Below are 23,717 nucleotides of genomic sequence, written 5' to 3' on the forward strand. Positions count from 1 at the left end.
TGTCACACATTACAGTTTTTATATGTGATTTTTATTTCATAAAAATCTTTTTTAGATAAGTCTTAACATAAATAAAATATTTATCCCTTTATCAACATTTATCCCTTTATCAACCTTTGTCTATTTGTTTTATTGGGAGAAACTGTTTTGCAGCGAACGACGCGTATTGCTATAACCTGACAACCGAGACTGTCTGACTGCTGAACTTGCAAGTGGAATTGGTAAAACTTGGGAAGGTGACTTATAAATATGGAGGAAGATTTAAACCAATCAGGTTTTTAATACATATATATACAATTTTTGTGGTTACGTAATTCTGTTTGCTTAGAAAATTATTATTCTGTTGCTTAGAAATTATATCAGATTATTACCAGCTTGACCGCCTATTTTACATGTATAATTACAGGAAGGCTAGATGCACATAACAACATGATGAATATTTCCGATGTACAGAATGTGGTTATAAATGCAGGTAGACCAAAAATCAAAACTGTTTACTGGTTAAATATATTTTTAATATAAGTACTTATAAACAAAATTGACCGATCAATTGGCAATTGTAAGCTAATTTTTATGCACTTGTTAAATACTTGGTTGTTTTATTTTTTTAAAGGAATGAACCAGTCATTTGATGAGCCTAAAACTCCAGTAATGAAGTCAATAAATACTTGTCGGAAACCAATTCTAAATGCAAAAATAACTAGTGCCTATGTTAAACTTTATGAAAAAGTTAAAAACTTTCCTGAATTTTTGGTGCTCCATTGCCATGGTTTGGCTGGAACCGGCAAATCTACAACTGTCTGCAGATTGGCTGAGGGTTTTCCGTTCTTCGATGCCCACTATACAGTAAAGTGGCACATTGAATGTGATGATCAAACCCATGATTTAAAAACGGAGCTGGTCAAAATGATTGTGCAAATGAGTGAGAGTGGACTACTGTCCAAACCAATTAACGAAGATCACCTAATGACAGAAGTTAAAAGAGATACGGCTAACTCGCTGGTAAAAATTTTGTGTGGTGAAATAAAATGTGATGTGCCAATCCTCATTTTAGTTGAAGATATGCGTCAGGCAGACAAGACATTTTTTTGTGACTTTCTGAGAAACCTTAGTAGCTCTCAAATTGAAACAAAAATCCACATCTACATTGCAAGTCGTAAACAACCGTTTATGCTTGACCAAAGTGAGTGTGAAGGAATGAGCTTTATATCCCAGAAAATAGAAGGATTTTCTGCTAAGGAAGGACAGGATTATCTTATGGACAGTGATGAAGAAACAACAAATGAAAACAAAGCAGCTGCAAAAAAAATTGTTCGCTGGTTCAGCCGATCACCGCTTGGTTTGCGCACAGTTAAAGGCCTTTGTAGGTCTATTGGGTACAATTATGAGGAGTATTTAGAATTGCTAAACTCCGATGTCAACTTTGTTGAGACAAAAGAGATAAAAAATTTAAAGAAGCGGGATGGAGAAAGCGCAGTGCACATTTATCAAGCAATATCCATTCCATTTGCCAATAATCTAGATAAGCTTTTGGATTGGAAGATACTTTCATGTTTGGCCTATCTTCATCACATTAGAATACCCTACTTTGTGATAAATTCTCTGTGTCAGAGATTTCGGCCTCTTCCACACTCAGGGAAGCAAAAGCCGAAGAACAAGTTGGAGTGCAAGGATTTTATCAATACGATGAAGGAGAATGCATTGTGTACGAGTGAAGATAGTGATTCGGACGAGGAAGATGGTGAAAGTGGAAATACTGAGTACACCTCGATTAGTTGCCATGAGGTTGTTCTTCACGCTTTTAAGCTAAGGCCCAATCAAGATATCGAACCTTTAGAGAGCACAATTTTTTCTATTGCTTCCCTTAGCACCAAGGACATGAGGGATCGTCAAATTGCTAATGGCATGATTAAGCTTTTGCCTCACATGTATTCGCTTTTAGAGCACTGTTTTCAATTAGAAAAAGAGGAACAACAAATTTTTACCCTACAAACCACTGGATCAACAATTGATTTTAAAGGAATTTTAAACGAGATGGTTTTGGCCCATATATACGAAGTTTTTGGTGCTGTTGTTCAAGGATCTTCTACAATTTTTGCAGAGAGGCGTACTGAATATCTCGAGGTTGCCTTGGATAAGATGTGGGAAGTTATAAGAAAGTTATCAAACTCTGAAGAAGAGGAAGACTTTGAAGATGAACCAATGAGCAATGAGGAAACGGTTAAATATGCTAAGAAAATTGCCAATTTATGTGTACTTGCTGGCAATGCACTTCCGAAAGATTTTATCGCCGACTACGAGTCAAAAGTTGTAGTTTTTAAACAAGCAAAAGAAATGGAATTTCTCGAAGCGCAAGCAAAGAACAAAAGAAAATTTAAGCGTTTTAAAGAAAAGGTGGTGGACACTGGAACACTGGATCTTGAAAAAATTAATACCCTGCGTCAGTGTGACCTCTTTTTGCAAGAGGAAACACACAGAAAGGTGTTTTTTGCAGAAAGAATTGCTATGATTTTGCATAGCATGAGTCGACTCCCTTTGTGTGGGCAAGCTCTGGAAAAAAACGAGGAATACAAGCGTTACACATGGTATTCCAAGCTGGCCTATGAGATTGCTGTTGCAAGCAAAACAGAAAACGTCACCCTGTTAACTGAATACCTGTCTAAAGTAGGAGGGTTTATTCCGTTGGTATTAAAGTTGAAAACTAAAGAGGACACCGAAACAACAGATTTGAGGGGGGCAAAGGACCTCTGTCTTAAAGTGATTGAGCAGAACAAAGCTTCAGATACTGGAAAGACAAGGTTCTATGAGCACGGATTTTTAAAACAACAAAGCGGTGTTATAGCACAAATGCAGGTGCTGCGCTATCTAGTAAGAGTCAACGCCAGGCTTTATGCACATGACAAGGAAAAGGATGACTTCGTAAGCAAAGGTGCTGATGTAAGTAAGCAACTGATGAGCTTGGCAGAGGAGCACCATGGCAGAGTTGCAATGTCCAGCAACTGCATGATTTACTGTGGCAAGTTTAACGCAGCAAGTGGTCAGTTCAAAGAGGCAGAGGAGTGTTTTGATACCTACTTCAAGTACTACAAATCACGAGCCAAGAAAAACGAAATATGCTGGGCCACCCTAAATTTTGCTCGTGCTGTAGTTGCAGGAAAATTGAGCCATCGAGTCGAGGAAGCCGTAAAAGCATGCGAGGAATTTTCAAGATACAGAAGTCAGTTGCCTCCACACCTTGTATCTCTCCTGGAGACTGAGAAAGAAAAGTTAGAGGGAATGAACCCAAGCAAAAAACTTAAAAGTGATAACTAAACTCTTTGCTTGCTTTTAACTAAGAATTTTATTAATTTCGCAGCCCTTTTTATTAGCCCAATTTTTGTTTATTTTTTGTGTAATTTTCAAGCCAATGTTTTTATATTTAGTTGTATATCATTTTAAGTTTCGTTTTTGTAAAATATGTTTAATTATTTTTAATATCATGCCAATATGTTTAGTGTACATTGTAATTTTTTTGCACTATTGTTCCAGCGTTTTAATTTAGTCATTTCCAAATAATAGAAGCACTCTTTTCTTTAGTATAAAAACAGTTTCTTGCTTTAGTTTTGTTTAAAATATTAACCACTGTTAATTTGATTTTCTATGCGAAATAGTTGTACTTATATATATATATATTTAGTATTTTGTAGTTTTACTAATAATAACCTCTCAATCCATTTGAGTAGTATTCTAACTAACAAAGAATCAGACATAAATTTCAGGGTTTATTTAGTTATAAATAAAAGAGAATGAAGTGTATAACTTATGCACGAAATAAAAGAAGTTTAGTATATGCTATATTTTGTTAGCTTATTGTTTGAATCAATAACGACTACATCAATTGGATAAGTTTTCTCAAAGTCGGAATTGCATGATAATTTAAAATCTCCCGGCCCACCAATATTAGATGCAATTTTTTTCCATTTCATATCAATACAGTTGAAGCCTGGTTTACCTAAAACAGTTTATATTTCTAAGTGAACAATTGTTCTTTTGTAATCTGATTCCTAATGTGAATAAGTCGTTGTCAGGACATAGTATCAAGTATCAGACCAAGGGTGATTGTGCCCATTTAAAACCTTTATATGCTAAACAGGCGGTGTGGTGTAGTGTAAAAAACAATTGCTACACCACATTAGGTCGTGGGTTCAATCCCCACTGCTCTCGTGATGTAGCGCCCTTCAGTAAATTGCCATAAACAGTATAAACTTTTGCTGAGCCAGCACTTAATCGACAGCATGATAATGTGCAATTATAATCTGTATAATATCCCAAACTGCTAAAGGCAACTCGAGACTAAGTCGGGGTAACTGATGTTACGCGCATTTGACCTTCCCACATCAAGGATTAAAGTATATACAAACAAATGTTTAATTGGCTAAAGCAAGAAATATACAAATATGTTAATTATGTCAAACCTGTTAATTGCCATAACGTTCCGTTTTCGGTTAACATAAATTGATTATTTCCAACTTGGCATAATTCGCTTATTATACCTTCGTCATTTCCGCTAGACTTATTCAATAATTGAGTACTAGCTGTAACGTTACAAAGTGACGTCATCCCAGATTTATGCAAAGAAGACTGAATAATTTTGTTCTGCTCCGTCTCTAAAAAAGTAAAGGGTATAAATTAAGTTATACTTTAAAATCGCCTTTTATAACACTTCTTACTAACCTGCCTTTCTTTTAATTTCATTATATTTCTGCCTTTGTTTTTCTATTTAACTTGATTTTCTTCCTTATTGCAGCATCCAGTCTTGCTTTTTAAGTAAGCGTTTTACAACACAACCTAAGCTGTCTTATAATCATTATTGGTTTACTATACTATAGTGCAAGCGAATAACGTTGCTAACTGAAAAAAGTTTGTGTAGGTATATAAATCCTATTAATGTTTACTGAACATATGCCTTGGCCCGATGCTCTTTTTTGTGCGCATTTAATTATAAGGAAATTATAACCTCTACATCTTAATGAAAGACTAAAAATCTACAAACATGAGCCGAATCATTTAGCTGATTTTATAGTTTAAATTAGAGCCAAATGTTAACAATTAATAATCTCTTTTCTAAAAAGCTACAAAAAGTTAAGTATATTAAAGGACCCAGCAATTTTACTGGATTTTCCTTTACGTTTTTAGTTTTTAGCTTACTTGTAAACATTACTACATTCATTGTTTATAAAGCATTCGCTACAAAACTTACTTTTTAGCAGTTTCCAGTAATATCCAGTCGGATTAAGCAACGAAATCCCCATTCTTCTAAACGTATTTCCGCAAGAATCCATCATGAATAAATATCGAAATTCGGTTCGTATTTCTACTGGACGCACCTAATAAAAAACATTTAGGCCTAAATTAGCAAATTTATGTTGTATATAAGGCAGTTATGCAAAAAAACAAATGTTCAAATAATACTTATATACGGTTTGTCTAACAATAAATGCACCCAGTAAGAAATTGGCCTATAAATGTGATTTATATTAAACCTGATTTATTTTAGATGAACTACAATTGTTACTCGGGTTCCAACCCCTGACATCAACCTGCATCCATCGTAGATTCTCTATAACAACACGTTAAATATTAATTAAAAAAATTACAAAAATAACACAAGTATAACATGTTGAAATTACAATACCTTTATAACGGGGGGATTTGATAGAGTTGTTTAAATAGAAAATATTGCCCTTGGTATCTATAACCCATTCACCAATAAAGCTTGTCGATATTGAGAATATGTTAGCATTGTATTTGCTCCAATTTCCTAAAAACACACGCATACTGTATTAGTTTACGATGGTTGTTTTTAAGGTAAGAAACAATGTGATGTGGTGGTAAGAACACTTGGCTTTATAACAGGAGGATATGGGTTCGATCACCACTGCTCTTATCTTTAGATTTCTTGAGTATTACGATCAAATTATTATATACTTAAAACGTTTTGTGACGTCACTTACCCTGAATTTCGTAAACTTTTCTTGCTATTGTCGATTCGCAACGAGACGTTTTGTTTAAGCTCCAGTTCCCGTTTTTAAAACACGTAGCTGTGACGTCACCTTTAATGATGTAACCGAGGTGGCATTTGAAAACGCAGAAAGACCCGATGGAGTTGCCGTCGTCGCACTGATAAAATCCGTTCGATAAATTTGGAAGAGGTTTCGTACATTTCGTAGCTAATAAAACATGGTTTTAATTTTTTAAGGGGTTACCAGGCAATATTTACCGGCAGCGTGGTGTAGTGGTAAGAACACTTGTTACACCTGATGAGGTTGTGGGTTTAATCACCACTTCTCTCATGCTGTAGCGCCCTTAAGTAAGGCGCTATAAACGGTATTACCTCCTGCTGAGCCAACATTTAATCAGCAGCATAATTTTCGGGCAATTATAATCTATAATATCCCAAACTGGCACATGCAACTCGAGACTGGGTCAGGGTAACAGTTGTTACTCTATGTTTGGGTCGCGCATTCGACCTTCCCGCATCGAGGATAAAGTTACAAAAATATATATATATATATATATATATATATATCTTATATTTACTTACGTGGACAGGTAATAAAATCATTGCATGGTTTAGAAGACGTCGATTTTCCTTTGCATTCTCCGCTATGCGAACATACCCTTGTCCTCTGACTTGTGCCACCGCCACACGTCACGCTGCATGGCAACCATTGACCTGTCAAAACAATTTAAAGTCCCTACTCGTTGTTGTGACTTGTTCTTTACCAATAAATATAAACCCGATTTCTTTAAAGTATGTTTTAATAAATTTTTTAAACGCGTCGCATACTGAGGAAAATTACACAAAATACTATAAACATGTAGAGCACAATGATGAAAACAATCATAAACAAACCCCATGGCTTCCATCTGGGACAGGACCGAATCCTGCACGAGCCAGTCTCGTAATCTAAACCCGTACACTCCGTGTTAAGTGTTCGCTCACTCATATTGAACCCGGTCTTGTTCGGCGATACGCTAACGCCGTCGTTAAACGTTGTGAAATTAAAGCCGCTCTGGCACTGCCTTTTTCTTATTTTGCTTCCTCTTCCGCACGTAGTCGAGCATAACGACCATTGTTTCCAGCTTGACCAAGACAAACACGGTTTTAAGCCGCAGTTCGAAAAATCGCTGGTCTGGTTGCCTAGACAACCAAGCACACCCGGCGTCCAGTTTACGCAAATTCTCAATCTGCTCCGGAGAACGTCGCTTCCGCATGTTGCCCCGCACGACCCCCACTGGCCCCAATTCGACCAATAAGGACACAAGGTGACATTACATGCCTGGGTCTCAAAACTCATTGCTTTGCCCCCTTGGCACTGGTTCATACTTCCATGTAAACAAGCCCGTTTTCTTAATCTAAACCGAAATATTAAACTGTTCTGTGGTAAAAATTTAACCCGCAGTGTAATGTAGTTTTTAGTACACTATATGAGGTCCTGGGTTCGAACCCAACTGCTCTCATGCTGTAGCATCCTTGAGTAAGGCGCTATAAACGGCATCAACTACTGTTGAGCCATTACCTAATCAGCAGCGTAATTATCGGGCAATTATTATTAATAATATCCCAAACTGCCAATGGCAATTCGAGACTGGGTCAGGGTAACTGATGTTACTCTATGTTTTGGTCGTAAAGTCGACCTTCCCACATAGAGAATAAAAAAATAAAAAGTAAAAACGACATTATTTTCAAGTATTTATCATTCACCATTATTTTTTTAAGATTGACCTAAAACTAAACTTTTCTACTGACATAAATGTATTTATCCATTGTTTAACGTTACCTTAAGGCAGTACCACAAGTCGCATTACACGATCCCCAGTGACTCCACGTGGTCCAAATCGGGCAAGGATTTTGGTTGCAAGTTTTTTGCTCGATGGCATATGACCCTAATTGGTTTGTACATACATGGTCGGAAACCGATGCTCCGTCGCGGATGCATATTCTTGCGCGCTGCTGTATTCCTCCGCCGCAGGAGGAACTACATTCGATCCAGGAACTCCAGGGTTGCCATTCTAAAAAAATAATTTTAGATTTTTTTTTATTGACAAATCGACAATTTTTTTTTAATTTAAATAATAAAAAGGCCATTTTTGTTAAAAAAATGGCATAACCCTACTAAATTTAACTATTAGTAACGGTAGGTAAAGTCAAAAACTTTGAACAAGTTGCATTTTAAACCCTACCCCTCTCGATTTAAGCTGTAAATGTCACAAAATCACAAATGTTTTCCTAAATAAACAAACAAATACCAATAACAGTCTTGCATGTCGCGTTGTTGCCGGTCGTTATCCCTGTATGCTTCGATATCCAATCCTCGAAATACCTTACGCCTACGTATACACCAGGAAATCCGGGCTGCGCACAACCGTGACCGAATGACGTCACTCCTGCCAGGTACCAGCTGCAAGAGGAGCAGCGCTGGCAAACCAACGGGCCCCCGCTGTCCCCCTAGGGATAATGGATAATTTAATAGTTACCCACGGTCAAGGCCGAGTCTTAGTGCTCCTGCACGTTTTGTATTAGCATAGTTTGGTTTTGGTATAGATTGGTATTTGTATTAGTATAAATTAGTGTTAAAAACGAATAAAATTTGCATAGATCAGTATTTTTTTTAGTATGGATTAGTATTTTTATTAATATCGATAAGTATTTGTATAAATTAGTATTCGTATTTTTATAGATTACTATTTGTGTAGATTAGTATTTGTATTTGTATAGATTCGTATTTATGTTAGTATAAATTAAAATTCGTATAAGTATAAATTAGTATTCGTATTAGTATAGATAAGTATTCGCCTTGGTATAGATTAAAATTTACATAAGTACACATAAGTATACACTTTACTTTTATTCATGTATTACCTGGCACGAATCCCTACCACCTTGTTTCATATAACCAGCACAGAATTGATATTCTTTCAATTTCCAGCCGACTCTACTGTACGAGTTATAACATGTTGGGTGATCCACTATAGGTAGGTCGACTTGCTGCAAGACCGGAGCCATTTGGCCACGAAATTCTGCAATTTAAAAAGAATATTTTAAGCATTAGTTTGTAAATTTTGTCAGTTAGCTCTTACTACGCCGCAATGAAAAGTTTAAACCATTTTAATACAATTTTCAAAGGCTTTTTTATATAAATTTATCCTCGATGCGTGAAGGTCAATTTTACGACCTAAACATAGAGTGACATTTGTTACCCCGACACAGTCTCGAGTAGTCTTTAGCAGTTTGAGATATTATTAATTATATTTGCGCAATATTTAAGCTGCTGATTAAGTGCTAGCTTAGCCGGAGTTTATACCGTTTATAGCGCCTTACTCAAGGGCGCTGTAGCATGAGGACAGTGGGGATCGAACCAACGACCTCGTGTAGTGTAACAACTGTTATTGCCACTACACCACGCTACCGAATAGCTTTAAAAATGTTTAACGAGAATCTTATTTTCAAATCATAACACTTGTTCAGTGCATGGTGTTTGATATCAGAAGATACAAAATAGGCTAAACATAAATATTACAATTTTGATCTTACCTAGAGTACCAAAGCCGGTTGCGTAACATCGTTGCCCGGTTTTGGGCATTTCGCCATTGGGTAAGCAGACTGGTCGAGCGAAAATTCTTGAAACGTCGAACGGTCTGTCCACCTCAACTAAAGCTATATCGTTCTGTGGAAACTTGAACTGGGGATGAATAATGGTCCGCTTGTCCATTCTGTTTAGATGTATATAATTAAACAATATTCTTTGTTAGTTAATTTTTAGGGGAAATTCTTTGTTAGTTAATTTTAGGGGAGAAAGTTACAATATACCGGCAGCGTGGTGTAGTGGTCAGAACACTTGCTACACTACATGAGATCGTGAGTTCGATACCCACTGCTCTCATGCAGTAGCACCTTTGAGTAAGGCGCTTTAAACAGTATAAACTCCGGTTGAGCCAACACTTTGCAGCTAAATTATCGAGCAATTATGTTAGTCTATGTTAAGATCGTGAAGTCGACCTTCCCACATCGAGAATAAAAATATATATTTATTTTTTTAAAGGCAATTTGAGAAAGCTTTTAAGCCATAACAAATTGCATAGCAAGTATTGTAAGATAATTACACTGTAAAGAGTGGTATGCATATTTTACTTTTTTCTGTTATTTCTAAATTTTACCTGTATTGCCTGCTACGTTCGTACATTAATTCCTGGTTTAATATTCCGACAGTAACAACCACCCGACCGGTACGCGTGACGTCTTTATTACGTAAGCAATGGGCAGCTGTCAGTACCCATTTCGAGTGGATCATAGTCCCGCCGCACAAACTTTTACCGTTTATAAGCAATCTTGCCTAAAATTTTTGATTTAATAAAAAATAAATAAATTTAAACTAAAAAATGTTGCAAATTAAATAAACAAATTAAATTAAATTTTAATTAAATATTTTACCATCCATGGCCATCTTCCTAAAATCGCGTCCTCTCCTCCGACAATTTTATCCTTGTCCTCCTCGATATTCTGGCCACACGAGGTCGCGACGTCCTTTTTACAACACATGTTGGTCGATCCGTACCTTAGACGGTAACCCGAAGAACAAGTGACGTCACGTGGGTTATCTGCGCATGCGTACGAGCCCATTGTGTTTACGCATCGGTCCGGGCACCCGCCGTTCCATTTTAGGCATTCATTTACGTCTAAAAAATAAAAAAAAAATTTTTTGGAAAATGTTTAATTATTTATGCCTCTTTTATTACACTACTTTTTATATGAGATAATTGAAATGTTTTTTTAGTAGGCCTAAAATTATCAGATAAAAAATTTTTTGGTATTATAGAATTTTTTTTTTAATTCTACTAATAGGATAAACAAATTTTTAAAGCCAGGTTCTTTGTTATCTTTCCTCTAGATTTAGTTATTGGCAGACTAAATTAGTTTATTTTGAAATCAAAAGAGGGTGTTTATGACTAAGTTAAAATACGATAACATTGCAATTGTTAGCATATAACCCAACATACCCTCGCAAAGCTGAGTTGAATTATTCCACACATATCCAATCTCACAACTAAGCATAGAGGTAATATTAAACTGATGACAAAATTCTCCTTCGCAACCCTTTGCCGACAAGACCGGACCTGCTTGCCTTGTACTCGGGCCGCTATCGTCGTCGTTTAGCTGGGGTAGGGTTGGCTGGCAAGGAGGCCGATTACAACTAATATTTAAATAATAAGTTGGTTTATATTTAAATGTAAATGCGTAAAATACATGTATTTTATTATTTATTTATCCTTGACGTAGGAAGGTCGATTTCACAACCTTAACGAAGAGTAACTTTTTTTACCCCGACCCAGTCTCTAGTTGCCTATGGCCGTTTAGGATATTATAGATTATAATTGCCTGATAAAAAAGCTGCTGATTAAGTGCTAGCTCAGAATGCGTTCGTACCGTTTATAACGCTTTACTTAGGTGTACTAAAGAATTAAAGCAGTGGGAATCGAACACCTGACCTCATGAAGTAAAGACAAGTGTTCTGACCACTACACCACGCTGCCGTTAATAAATTCCCCTATCAAATTTAAAAAAATTGTAAGGCTTTAATAGGTAGTTACATTAAATGGAGTAAAAATAGTATACTTGTTTGGGAAAAAAATATTTTTTTACCTTTTTTGTTGCAGGGTTTTTCCGAGGCAAAGGCTTTCGTTTTTGACGCGCTCGTCCCTGTAGACACAGTCACGTGACCTTGCCACGTGACCTGTCGAACACGTGGTACTACAACTCGACCATTTCGTCCACTTTGTCCAAGCTACAGAAAATCGCATACTTTAAAATTGAAAAAAAACTTGATTAAAAATAAATAATTCAAATTAAAATAGATTTTTACTGGGGCATCGGTGAGTATTGCATTGCCTGGTTTCCAAAGAATTCCCAGCACAACTGTTCGTTTTACATTTTCTTGTCCGCGTTGTGGCGCCAGAGTTGCACGATTTTGAGCATTCTGACCAAGCGGACCAATCCAGCCATTCTGCAAATATATAATTTCCGCATAAAATTTTTAATGGATAATTCTAAGGTACGGGATAGTGCGGGATTGTATGTAAACGTTAACACAAATTGGCGGAATACGGAACGACATTTTGTACTTTGCAGCGGGATGGATGCGGTATTTGCGTGAAGGGCTAAGGGATAATGCAGGATTAACTTTAAGAGTCGAGAGATGATGTAAAATAAAATTTTAAGCCCAAGGGATGAAAGGGACAAGGTTTAAAAATCGGTTTCTTTCCGCATTTGTTGTTACGTTAACATACAGTCACAGTCACGTTATTTTCTGATCTCCGCAATCCGTATTTTAGTATTTTATCTATTGTAAGGTAATATAATAATGGCTTAAACATACTAAAGCAACTTAAAAGGTAAAAATTTAATCATCAGTCAATCTTATATTCTTTATACTAAATTTTTATTTTTTAATATTTTATTTTATTTCATTTTACCCTCGGAATATCTGCAGCAAGACTTAGGGCACAGTTGGCTGGTAGACCGATGCTGGCATGAAAATGTAGAAATTAAATACTTGCAATTATGAGACCAGTCCGTGCATAAACCTATGTAAAATACAAATTATGGCTAATAAATATAAAATTATGCTTAAATCTTCTATAAAAAAATATCCGTCCATATATTTAGCATTGTATACTAATGAAGCCATAAAAATCAACATTTTTAAGGGGTGTTAAATACATAATCCTCTATTTTTCTTGTTCGGCCTTATTATATTATATAACTGGCAGCCTGGTCTAGTAATCAGAACACTTCGGTTTACTACATGGGGTCCTGGGTTCAAACCCAAGTGATCTTATGCTGGAGCGCCCTTGAGTATAGCGCTATAGACGGTTTAAATTTCTGTTAAGCCAAAACTTATTTAGCAGCTTAATTATTGGCAAATTATAATCAAAATATCCCAAACTGCCAAAAGCAACTTAAATCTGGGTCGGAGTTACTAATACTCTATGTCTGATTGTGAAGTCAACCTATACATCGAGGATAAATAAAGACATAAAAAAGATACCAACATAGTTGAAAAGAAAAAACGTAACTTACAGCATGACTTGGCACAATACGAACGCTGATCTGACGAACAAATTTGATGAAGATATTTTTGGCATTGTGAGGTAGGTATTTTGTCTCTACACGACTCTAAAAATTAAAAATTTGAAATTTAAAATTCGTAATTTATAGTTTTAAAAATTAAAATACACCAAAGTTTTGGCTAAGTATAATTTTTTCACCATTTAAAACACTATCTATAATTTTTTTACATTTAGGCATTTATCCTTACGTAACTAACAAAAACATTCTATTACCTGCAATATATAATAAGCTTAAATATAGAATTAACATGTAAAAAAACTTCATTTTTATACAGTGCTTATGCGTTGACCTAATATAATAACTGAACTTCAATTGTTCGAAAGGCAAAAATTAGAATTTTTATTTTTTTGTAGTCTTACGTGTCACCGCGTTTTTAAGAATTAAATTAAAGCAATCGAGCTAAATAATGACGCGGTATTGTTTATATGACGTCATAATGCAAGCGCCAAAGTTTAGGAAGGCGACTTCTAAACCGAAGAAGATAAGGTGTATCGTGTTAATTATTAAAAACGGATTATTTGTTAAAAATTTAAGTATTTTTAAACCACCGTCCGTTGAATATGATTATAACCCAATGTATTAGCAAATTCGTTACATCCATCTGTTTATAATAATGGAGTATGGTACAAAATAAACAAATTTATTTGTCCAATTTATAGACCTACAAAGTTTAAAAAAACTGCCATTTGTGGTGCGCAGGTAAATTACCGCGTGCAAATATAAGTTGAAAGTTGCGACCATATTACAACAATTAAAATTGTAGGGCGGGCTATCTACAAGTGTTATTTATGAACATTTTTTCAATTAAAATTATCATGTGACACTCGCAATGAATTTCTGTGATTACTCGAGCAACGGAACTTTACGATTGTTTGAACAATGTCGTTAAATATTTAACAATGATTAGGGATTGCATCAGTGTGTTTGCATCGGTATTCCCACCACTAGTTTACCCTTTTTACCTTCACAACAAAGAGATAGTTGTGTCCTTATCTCTTGGTTAAGGGTTAAACATTAAACTATTACGCGTAGAAATTTATCATTTAAGCGGGAAGCGCCAGTGAATGAAAGTTGCTTTTTTTAGCTAATTTAAGACGGCTGTAGTATATACAGGAGTTAAAACTATTTTAAATAAAAAAATACACTTTTGTAAATATATATTGGGCTATTTTATAAGACATAAATTGTTGCAAGTTGTAGATAAATTAAAAAAATAATAAAAAAAAATTAATAGAAGCAATTTTTGAAGTAACTTTAACATCATAGTTTAAATTCTTAAAATAAAAAAATTACAAAAAAAAGTATAATTATTTTTTTCAAGTTAACAAAGGTTATATCAGTTAAAATGTCGCGAACAGCTACTGTGTTACTAGCTGTCGGGGTAGGGGTATTTGGGATAGCACTGGGGGTAATCATAGGATTTTTTTCTCACCCCGAAGAAGGGTCAAGTGCCCCACCCTGGACCGCTAACGTCGAGGCGTTTTTTAAAGACGTCGACCCAAACAACGTGGCAACGTTCGTGGAAAACATACAAGCCGAGAACATAAAAAACAATTTAAAGTAAGTCGTAACCACAAGAGTTTAAAAAGTGCGTGTGCACAAGTGCGCTTTATTGAAACATTGCATAATTATATATTTTTTGTATATATCTTTATCCTCGATGTGGGAAGGTCGAATGCGCGACCTAAACATAGAGTAACAACAGTTACTCCGACCCAGTCTCGAGTTGCCGGTGGCAGGTTGGGATATTATATAGATTATAATTACCCGATAATTACGCTGCTGATTAAGTGCTGGCTCAGCAGGGGTTCATACTGTTTATAGCGAATTACTTAAGAGCGCTACAGCATAAGAGCACTGGGGATCGAACCCAAATCTCATGTGGTGTAGGAAGTGTTCTGACCTTTACACCACACTGTCAGTATAACAAACTCTTTTAAATTGATAATACAACGTTTATTCAAATCGCACTTTTAGGTATTTTGCTGACAAGCCTCACATGGCCACGTCACCACGCGATGTAGAACTGGCCAAATACATTCAGCAACAATGGTCCGAGGTGTTGGACGAGGCTTACCTTACTCCGTACCAGATCATGCACGGGTACGTATCGACCGACCCGAATAAACCGAACGTCGCATCGGTCGTGGACACGGCTGGTACCGTTTATTTTGAAACAAGAACCACCGAGGTAGTGTACGAGGAATACATGAAAGATCCGGAAGGGATTGTCCCTTATTATAATACATTCAGCCCGCCAGGCGACGTAAAGGTACAAAAATTCCAAATTATTATTAATATATTTATTTTTAAAATGGTGTTAATCCCTAAATTTTTGACAGGGTAAACTAGTTTTTGCAAATTTCGGAACGGACGACGACTACGTTGCTCTTCGGAAACTGGGCGTTGACTTAAATGGGACAATTGCGCTAGTAAAGTACGGGGGCGGAGTAGGCAGGGGCGGAAAATCGGTCAACGCCGCCCCTTACGGGGTTGTCGGGGTTTTAGTGTATTCGGACCCAGAATGCTGGGTAGTGGAGGGTGAAAAAGGTAAATAACAAACATATTTTTTAATAGCAATAATGGGAGTACTTCAAAGGTTATCAATACTTAAAAAACAGTTATTGAAACTTACAAGTAATAACTCTTCGTTTAGGTAAATAACATAACCGTAATCCAGGTAGTAAAAATCGCAAGTAAGGCGCTGAAAATCTCTCATAAATTTAACGCAACACAATACAACTAAAACCGCTATATTTATTACCCATGAAGTTATTAAATAGGCTACCCTGACGATTCAAGTCTCCCACCGACTGGAGTACAGCGGGGATCGGCTAAGTCAGATTACGGCGACCTCTCTACCCCAGGTTACCCGTCCACACCGTACGTTTACAGATTACCCATGGACAAAATTGACACCCTAATACCCTTACCTTTACAGCCCATCGCGTACGAAGATGCAGGGTATCTTTTAAGGTAACAATGTTTCTTTCTTATTTTTAAATTTTTTTACACCATATTTAGTATAGGGACGGTTGTTTAAGGATGTTAGTCTGCTTTAACAAATATCCTTGTTCATTTAGCAACCTGGGGGGATCAATCGCCCCTGAGAGCTTTTCGACGGGACTAGCATCGAAAATTCACGTGGGCGCGGGATTTGCTGCCCCTAACGAAACCAGTGAAGTTCACCTCGTTGTTAACAACCAATACAATGTTACAGAATCGAACAACGTTATTGGTAAGTGGAAAAAGCGTGTTACCAACGTATCAAAGTTACTATTATATTGCAATTAGTGAACTTGCGGTTTAAATTACGCACTAAAACCAATGCATGGCCGGCCTAATGACTGTGGTATATAATACTGGAAGCCGATTGCATTACAGTAATATAATACTGAGCCAAACCCATGCCCTATAACAGTGGTATAATGCTTAGCCAAATGCACGCCTTATAACAGTAATATAATACTGAGCCAAATGTATGTCCTATGACAGTGGTATAATACTGAGTTAAAAGCATAACCTAATGACAGTGTTATATAATACTGGGAGCCAAACGCATGTCTTATTACAAGGATATCGTACTGAGCCAAATGCACGCCCTAACAGTGGCACAATATTAGGCTAAATGCATGTCCTTCGAAAGTGGTATAAAACTGAGTTAAAAGCATGGTCTAATATTATAATATTTAGCCAAGCAATTAACAAAAGCTTCCATTTTACTTGATTTCGTTTAATTTATATTTTAAGGAATTATAAGAGGAAGTGAAGAGCCGGACAAATACGTCATGTACGGTAACCACCGAGATTCGTGGGTGTATGGGGCAGTGGACCCGGGTTCCGGGACCGCCTGTATGATGGAAATAACAAGGGTGCTGGGTCAGTTACGTCAGAATGGGTGGCGACCACGCAGGTAACAACTTTTTATTTTTTAGCTCGAAGGTAACAACTTTTTATTTCTTGACAAGCTATTTTGACGATAAGTAGCTTGTTTTGTTATAAATACCAAGTTTGTTTATTTGGCTTAGGTAAACATTAGGTATGAAAGTGAAAAAATATTTATAATAATATTTAAAAATTATTAGTTGTTAAATTTGAGGTGAAATTCTTCATTTAGATCAATTGTATTTGGGAGTTGGGGTTCCGAAGAATTCGGGTTGATCGGGTCGACCGAATGGGTAGAGGACAACTTCGGGCTGATGAGCGACCGCGCGCTGTCGTATATCAACGTCGACATTGCAGTGTTTGCCAACCAGTCGTTTTTCGCCCGTGCCAGTCCTTTGATGACACAGGTTTTGTACGACGCGGCGGAAAAGGTTTGTTTGTTGCCGGACTCCGCGAAAGTGCATGTCATTGTGTGTAGAAGTGTTGTAATGAGTAATGCGTGGTCATGTGTTTATTTGTTAATTTGTGCGTACATAAAAAAACAAATAAAGCGTGTTAATCACGAAAATAAGTTTCTATTTTCTGAAAAAAACATACGGAACGCAATGATATAAAAATGTTGGTAACATTTTATTTTTTTCATTGCGTAGCAAAGCTATTAAATTTTTCTTTTTTGTACTTTGTAATTTTAAAACTTTTATAAATTAATTGTTAATAAAAATAGTAATTTTAAATGTAGGTTACTGATTTTAACGATCCATCCCTCACAGCCAAACAAGTCTGGCAAGAGAACTTTCCCAACGACAACAACGACAATCCTATGTAAGTACATAGAGGTGCCCAAATAAATCGCAAAATGTTAACAGTCAATATATATATTTTGTACTAATGTATTTTTAACGTAAAAAGGCCTACTTTGTACTTAATATTTAAAGCTGTTGTAAGCCCGACCAGTCTGGGGTTGGTTGCCTTAGTCGACTTAAAGAGTATTTCCGTGTTTAGTAATTTAAGGATAGGAAAAGTATCCCGGTCGAGTATTAGGTTATTTTACTATAAAAAAAATATTAGTAGCACAATACCCCTATATGTAGTGACCTAATATAAATGTAATTAAATAAATTAAAATTTCATGTATAATCCCATTTTTAATGAGTGTTATATTGTTATTCGAATACATATCCTGCCAAAGCTTATAATACAGTATTGCAAATGCCGAAGTCTTAAAACAATAAGCGCAACGTCATCGGAAATACTTAAGATTTAATAATTTTATAATCGAATTAAACTCATTATTTTTTGTCATTAGCATTAGCCGTCTTTATACCAGCTCAGATTACGCGCCTTTCTTCATGTTGGCTGGCGTTACATCGGCGGATTTATCATACCGAGGAAACGTAAATATTTCTCTATCTTCACAAGCTAAATTTATTTATAAAGTTTTTGTACGTGAACTTTTTTTTCGTGCTTACAGTCTAAGAAAGATCCTAGGTATTTGATATCGCCTTATCCCGTCTACCACACTGCCTATGATACGTTCGACTACGTTGACAGGTAAACTACATTTGATTTTCAACAACGTTTAATTTTTCATTAAAAAACATACAACCTAGTCTATATTCTCTTAAAATTTAAGATATTAAAACTGTCATGGTTAACAAATATATTAATATTTTGTAAAGCATTTAATCAAAATGTTATCCCTTTGGTGTAATACCGGCAGCATGGTGTGGGCAGTAGTCAGAACACTTGCTACACTACATAAGGTCGTGGGTTTAATCCCCATTGCTTTCATGCTCTACATCCTTAAGTAAGGTGCTGTGAACATTATAACACCTGCTGAGCCAGTACTTAATCAGCGATGAAATTATATTTTATAACATCCTGAACTGCCAAGGCAACTCAAGACTGGGTCGTGGTAACTAATGTTACTCTATGTTAAGGTCAAAAATTTGAAACCTTTCCACGTCGAGGATAAAGATAGAAAAAATAACTGTACATTACATATTATGACAAAAGACATGACTTACTTTTAAATCGTTTTCATTTAGGTTTGTAGACCCAGGATTTTTTGCCCACCAAGCAATTGCTCGTATAGCAGGTTCGGCAGTTCTTCTTCTTTCTGATTCGTTAATCATTCCATTTTCCTTGTCCCCAATGAATGACTTTATTCAAGCTCAAATCCAGGCAACTGCAGATACTTTTGAAACACAATTTACAGCTAAAGGGATCACATTAGGTTAATATTTTGCTGAGCAAACATAAAAAATATGACTAAGTAGAAAACTATTCGATTTATGTTACCTAACTTTACTGTTTTTGTAATTTTTATATCTTAAATTATTTGGTTTAATACGTGTGAAGTAAGCTTTAAAATGTTAATTTTAAATAGGGAATTTTTAATATTTATAAAAATACTTACTTTTTATGTATTACAGAATATTTAAGAAAAGCAGGAACTGATTTTAAATCAGCAGTTGACTTAATGCAAGAATACATTGCAACCAAGTTGAATCGAAATGAGTAGCTATAAATTAAAACTATATATGTTATTTATAAAAACAATGTTTGTCCACAGTCCCAAATATTTAATTTAATGTAAATATGAAATATTTATAAGCCAGTGTCGAAATAGTAAATGTTTAATAAAATAAATGTGGAAGAATTTTACTTTAAACCAGAGATTTAAAAATGGTAATCCAACTATAAAACACTTAAATACTACTAATGCTTATAAATTTTATTTTGACTGTAGCCCGAAAAGTATAAACCTTGTCAACGAAAGACTTTTGAAGCTGGAAAAGGCCTTTATAGAGCCCAATGGTTTGCCCAACAAGAAACAATTACGGTAACAAATGTCCTGAGTCAAATATACAATAATTTACTTAAAAATTGTTTAGGCCAGGTTTTGAATTTTCCGACACAATTATTAAAAATTTTACCCTAAAATTACCTTTTTTTTGACAGCCATGTTTCTGGGTCTCCTGGTAGCCTTGATGACACAACTGGCTCCTTTCCTGGCATTCAAGATGCAATGTTTAAAATTTCTTCAGATCCCGATCAAGAAGGTCGTTGGGCAATTGTCGAACAGCAGCTTGCCATAGTAACCTACAGGCTAAATTTAGCCATCAAGTTGTTAAGAATCGATGGATTACAAGTTTATTAGCTATTTATAACAAAACTCTTACATCCTAATATTTGTTTAATTCTCTTAGCCTTATTTCAGCAAAATGTAAAAATTTATGTTACTAGTCTAATTAGAGCCTACAGCCAAACACGGAGCAGGCAAGAGCATACCAACAAGTATGTGTAAAATGTTTGGCAGTTGAAAGATACAAAATTTGTTGTATTATTCGTTTGTATTTGACTGCATGATTTTGCAAAATAAATTTTTAGTTCGGATTTGCAAGATATTTCTTATTTATTAGTTTAACCAGAATAACAGTTTATTACCTTGGTGTATGCTTGTTGTTGAGATATGCTTATTCTTTTTAAACACACAAAATGATGTAGTTAATATATAAACAGGATTTAGATTCCGCTAATCTTGTCAGATTGTTTCAGCGCATCCATGAACCGCGTTTTTATAACACGTGACCAAAAAGTCGGAAGACAACATATTTTATTTTGTATATATATATTTATTTATTTTTATAAATTTTTTAAATTAATTGATTAAAAATAAATAATTAACAAATTTTAAGTTATAACTTTGTGAATTAATTAATATTATTGCGTGTAGGTTCTCGTGGCATATTGCCGAATTAAATGGTGGACATTACTCTGTTCTACAAAACCGCTGTAGCGATAACCAACGTGTCTGGCTTTTAATGGATTCATCTAACAACTAAAAGAAAAGCAATTTACATGTTAGAAAAAACTTTAAATAGGCGTAGTATTTTGGATTTTGGCTTGTATTATATAAGTGTTGCCTAAATAGAACACTGTTATCTGTTTTATTCGACGTAAAACTAAGAGTTTGTATATTAGAACGTGAGTAAACTAAGTAATTATGGAAACAAATTTAAACGACATACATTTTTAAAATCACTAAAGTTATATTATTTTAATTTGGGTTAACGTAAGTTATTAAGCAATACAGTTGGTAAAAATAGGTTGTTTAAACATGCAGTTTTGTTAAATTTTGATAGGCTATTGTCTGAATGGCTAAATATTAAGTTAGAACGAGCTTTATTTTTATTTTACAGTTTGTATAGTTTTTAAAATTAAGCAAATTGCTCCGACAACAGACAATGTTGCCTGTTAATCACAAAGATGGGGAATACAAGCCCGGAGTCAGCTTTTTCTCGAAGTTAAAAGGCTGGATCAGCACTGTGATATATGACGAAAGTTCCAGAAACATTTTGATGTTCTTGTTACTGAATTTCTCGTTTGCTTTTGTTGAACTTTTGTGGGGTATTTGGAGCAACAGCTTAGGACTAATATCAGATTCATTTCACATGTTTTTTGATTGTACAGCTTTGCTCGCTGGGTTAGCAGCTTCAGTCGTCGCAAAGTGGAAATCAAATGACAGATTCTCTTATGGTTATGTGCGGGCCGAGGTTCTCGCTGGTTTTATTAATGCACTTTTTCTTTTATTCATTTCATTTTTCATTATTTCGGAGGCCATTGAAAGACTTGTCGAGCCCCCTGAAGTAAAGCATGAACGTTTGTTAATTGTCTCAATTCTTGGATTTATAGTAAATATGGTTGGAATTTTTGTATTTCATGGACACGGTCATCACGGCCACAGTCACGGTCACGATCACGGTCATTCCCACCATGTGCATTCTCACAACCATGTACATGATCATGGACACTCACATAACCATCACGACCATGATCACATTCACGAGCATACTCCTGAGTCATCACAGAGCCAAATTCTTCACAGCGTGTTTTTACACATCCTAGCAGATACCTTAGGTAGTGCAGGTGTGATTGTGTCCACGCTTTTAATGCACTATTTTGGCTGGATGATTGCCGATCCCATTTGCTCACTCATGATAGGCGGGTTAATTGCCATAAGCGTGATACCACTTCTACAAGACTCTGTTGGTATCCTTATGCAAAGAACACCAAAACAACTTGACCACTCTGTTCACAACTGCCACCAAAAGGTCATGCAGTTGGAGGGGGTATACAGAATTCACGAGCCACATTTTTGGACTCTATGTTCTGACGTGTATGTTGGTACAATAAAAATACAAATAGCGCCCAATGCAAATCCGGGTTATATACAAAACCAAGTCCATCTTATATATGCCAGTATTGGAGTAAGGGAATTGTATGTTCAAATTGATTTTCCAGTATCATAGTAGCTGCTTTAATTGTTTTATACTCAAAGAATAATTTAAAATCATAGTAGAAGCGTTCATATAGTAGACTTTTTTTTAAGTTTTTAGAAAATTATGAGAATTATAATATAAACAAATTGTATTTATTTCTTAGATATTATTAAATGCATTATTGTATAGTAGTTTGTGTCTTAATTATTTTTAAAATTTGTCTTGACTATATCTATTTTTTTAATTCAGTGGCATCAAAGCACGATATCCACGTTAAATTGGTAAAAAAATACTTTAAATTATTTTTTAATACCCATAACATATAAAGTAAAACACTTTTGCCCATTATTGTCAATTGCGTATGGTGTTTTGATTTTATTAAACCGGTGTCAATTTTTTTTTACATTTTTTACACTGTATAAATGGATAGTAAAATTTACTTACTACTTTAGTAAAACAATCATATCTTTAAAAGTACATATGAATTAAAGAAATCCTTCTAAAAGTTGCTAGATTTGTTAAATTAAACCGAAATGTGTAGTGTTTTATTTGCTAAAACAAACAATAACCTACTATTCTTACATCCTGTTAATATTGTGCCAACTCTATTTGTATTTCAGTTTTAATGTTATAATACCTACATAATTGTTAACAATTCTCTTTTTGCTTTGGTTGAATTTCGATATTTTATTGTTATAATGGCCCTTATGTGCAATGAATTATATGAGTACTGGCCTTTTATATGATAACGTATAACATATTATTATTATTTGTAAAAATTGGCCTATTCTTAGGTAAATGCTTTTATTAGTTAACTAGCAAATTAAAACTAGTAAAATTCTTAATTTATTTGAAACAAAAAACAGTTTATATTGCAATTATATAACAAATTGTTTTTTTTGTGTTTTTAATTTATCGTTTTTCAAATGTTGAAATTTTTTGCTCATTGCAGTAATCTGGTTATTTTCTTAATAAGTTCTTAATTTCCTCGAGATTTAAATAATAACGAAGCTGTACTGATCTATCTTCTTGCCACAAAATAATTTTCCAATAGAAATTATCCTGTCAAACTACCACAATATTAATGTTGTGGCGATAATTCAATTACTTTGGCAATGTTTCTAAAAACCAAAATACCGGTTAAAGTTATATATAAAGCCCCATATTGGCCAAAATATTGTAAATGTAATTATTATAATTTCATTTTTGCTTTGTGTAAAAACAATGCCATTGTAAAATGGATTTAAATTTAAACCATGACAGACAATATACTGTTACAATAATAATTTTCAAATGCTTGTTTAAAATACTAGGCACAAATTTAATTCTTTTGCCTTGTGATTTTGTATTAATTTTTTGCCGGTGTTCATTTTAGA

The 23,717-nt window shown here is 34.9% G+C and overlaps 4 protein-coding genes across 4 annotated transcripts; 3 read left to right on the top strand and 1 right to left on the bottom strand.

Annotated features, from left to right (window-relative positions):
* The first annotated feature begins 140 nt into the window (after positions 1-140).
* On the top strand, positions 141-3,803 carry LOC145754923 (uncharacterized). The gene is made up of 3 exons (XM_082571093.1): positions 141-274; positions 407-472; positions 614-3,803. The coding sequence occupies exons 1-3, from the start codon at positions 250-252 to the stop codon at positions 3,310-3,312; spliced, it is 2,790 nt and encodes a 929-aa protein (XP_082427219.1). The 5' UTR covers positions 141-249; the 3' UTR covers positions 3,313-3,803.
* Positions 3,761-12,043, bottom strand: LOC145755762 (uncharacterized). The gene is made up of 16 exons (XM_082572008.1): positions 11,970-12,043; positions 11,684-11,842; positions 11,041-11,234; positions 10,475-10,719; positions 10,201-10,376; positions 9,578-9,756; positions 8,906-9,063; positions 8,293-8,491; positions 7,824-8,055; positions 6,896-7,398; positions 6,584-6,715; positions 5,994-6,209; positions 5,523-5,599; positions 5,240-5,366; positions 4,455-4,646; positions 3,761-3,991 (listed from the first exon to the last, which is right to left on the bottom strand). Exons 1-16 carry the CDS (start codon positions 12,041-12,043, stop codon positions 3,822-3,824), a joined length of 3,033 nt encoding a protein of 1,010 aa, XP_082428134.1. The 3' UTR covers positions 3,761-3,821.
* A 2,473-nt stretch (positions 12,044-14,516) lies between these two features.
* LOC145754910 (aminopeptidase NAALADL1-like) lies at positions 14,517-20,239 on the top strand. Its single transcript, XM_082571077.1, has 14 exons — positions 14,517-14,731; positions 15,149-15,443; positions 15,514-15,721; positions 15,955-16,147; positions 16,255-16,409; positions 16,922-17,084; positions 17,289-17,487; positions 17,796-17,878; positions 18,363-18,450; positions 18,528-18,607; positions 19,105-19,292; positions 19,492-19,576; positions 19,809-19,901; positions 20,021-20,239. Exons 1-14 carry the CDS (start codon positions 14,517-14,519, stop codon positions 20,217-20,219), a joined length of 2,244 nt encoding a protein of 747 aa, XP_082427203.1. The 3' UTR covers positions 20,220-20,239.
* Positions 20,240-20,923: 684 nt separating this feature from the next.
* On the top strand, positions 20,924-23,717 carry LOC145754604 (zinc transporter 7-like). Its single transcript, XM_082570684.1, has 2 exons — positions 20,924-21,046; positions 21,262-23,717. The coding sequence occupies exon 2, from the start codon at positions 21,307-21,309 to the stop codon at positions 22,369-22,371; it is 1,065 nt and encodes a 354-aa protein (XP_082426810.1). The 5' UTR covers positions 20,924-21,046; positions 21,262-21,306; the 3' UTR covers positions 22,372-23,717.

This window comes from Corella eumyota, chromosome 6 (assembly GCF_963082875.1).
Source record: "Corella eumyota chromosome 6, kaCorEumy4.1, whole genome shotgun sequence".
NCBI classification, from domain to species: domain Eukaryota; kingdom Metazoa; phylum Chordata; class Ascidiacea; order Phlebobranchia; family Corellidae; genus Corella; species Corella eumyota.

Bases quoted from the DNA above. Each gene is read 5' to 3' on its own strand.
- LOC145755762 (XM_082572008.1), bottom strand. From the start codon at position 12,043: ATGGCTGGATTGGTCCGCTTGGTCAGAATGCTCAAAATCGTGCAACTC. The intron at 11,843-11,969 runs GTAAAACGAACA...TCAATTTTAAAG, and splicing joins CACAACGCGGACAAGAAAAT to TATGCGATTTTCTGTAGCTT. The intron at 5,600-5,993 runs GTAAGTGACGTC...GTGTTGTTATAG, and splicing joins AAAAGTTTACGAAATTCAGG to AGAATCTACGATGGATGCAG.
- LOC145754604 (XM_082570684.1), top strand. From the start codon at position 21,307: ATGTTGCCTGTTAATCACAAAGATGGGGAATACAAGCCCGGAGTCAGC.
- LOC145754923 (XM_082571093.1), top strand. From the start codon at position 250: ATGGAGGAAGATTTAAACCAATCAG. The intron at 275-406 runs GTTTTTAATACA...GTATAATTACAG, and splicing joins GGAAGATTTAAACCAATCAG to GAAGGCTAGATGCACATAAC. The intron at 473-613 runs GTAGACCAAAAA...ATTTTTTTAAAG, and splicing joins GAATGTGGTTATAAATGCAG to GAATGAACCAGTCATTTGAT.
- LOC145754910 (XM_082571077.1), top strand. From the start codon at position 14,517: ATGTCGCGAACAGCTACTGTGTTACTAGCTGTCGGGGTAGGGGTATTT. The intron at 14,732-15,148 runs GTAAGTCGTAAC...TCGCACTTTTAG, and splicing joins AACATAAAAAACAATTTAAA to GTATTTTGCTGACAAGCCTC. The intron at 15,722-15,954 runs GTAAATAACAAA...GTTATTAAATAG, and splicing joins GGTAGTGGAGGGTGAAAAAG to GCTACCCTGACGATTCAAGT.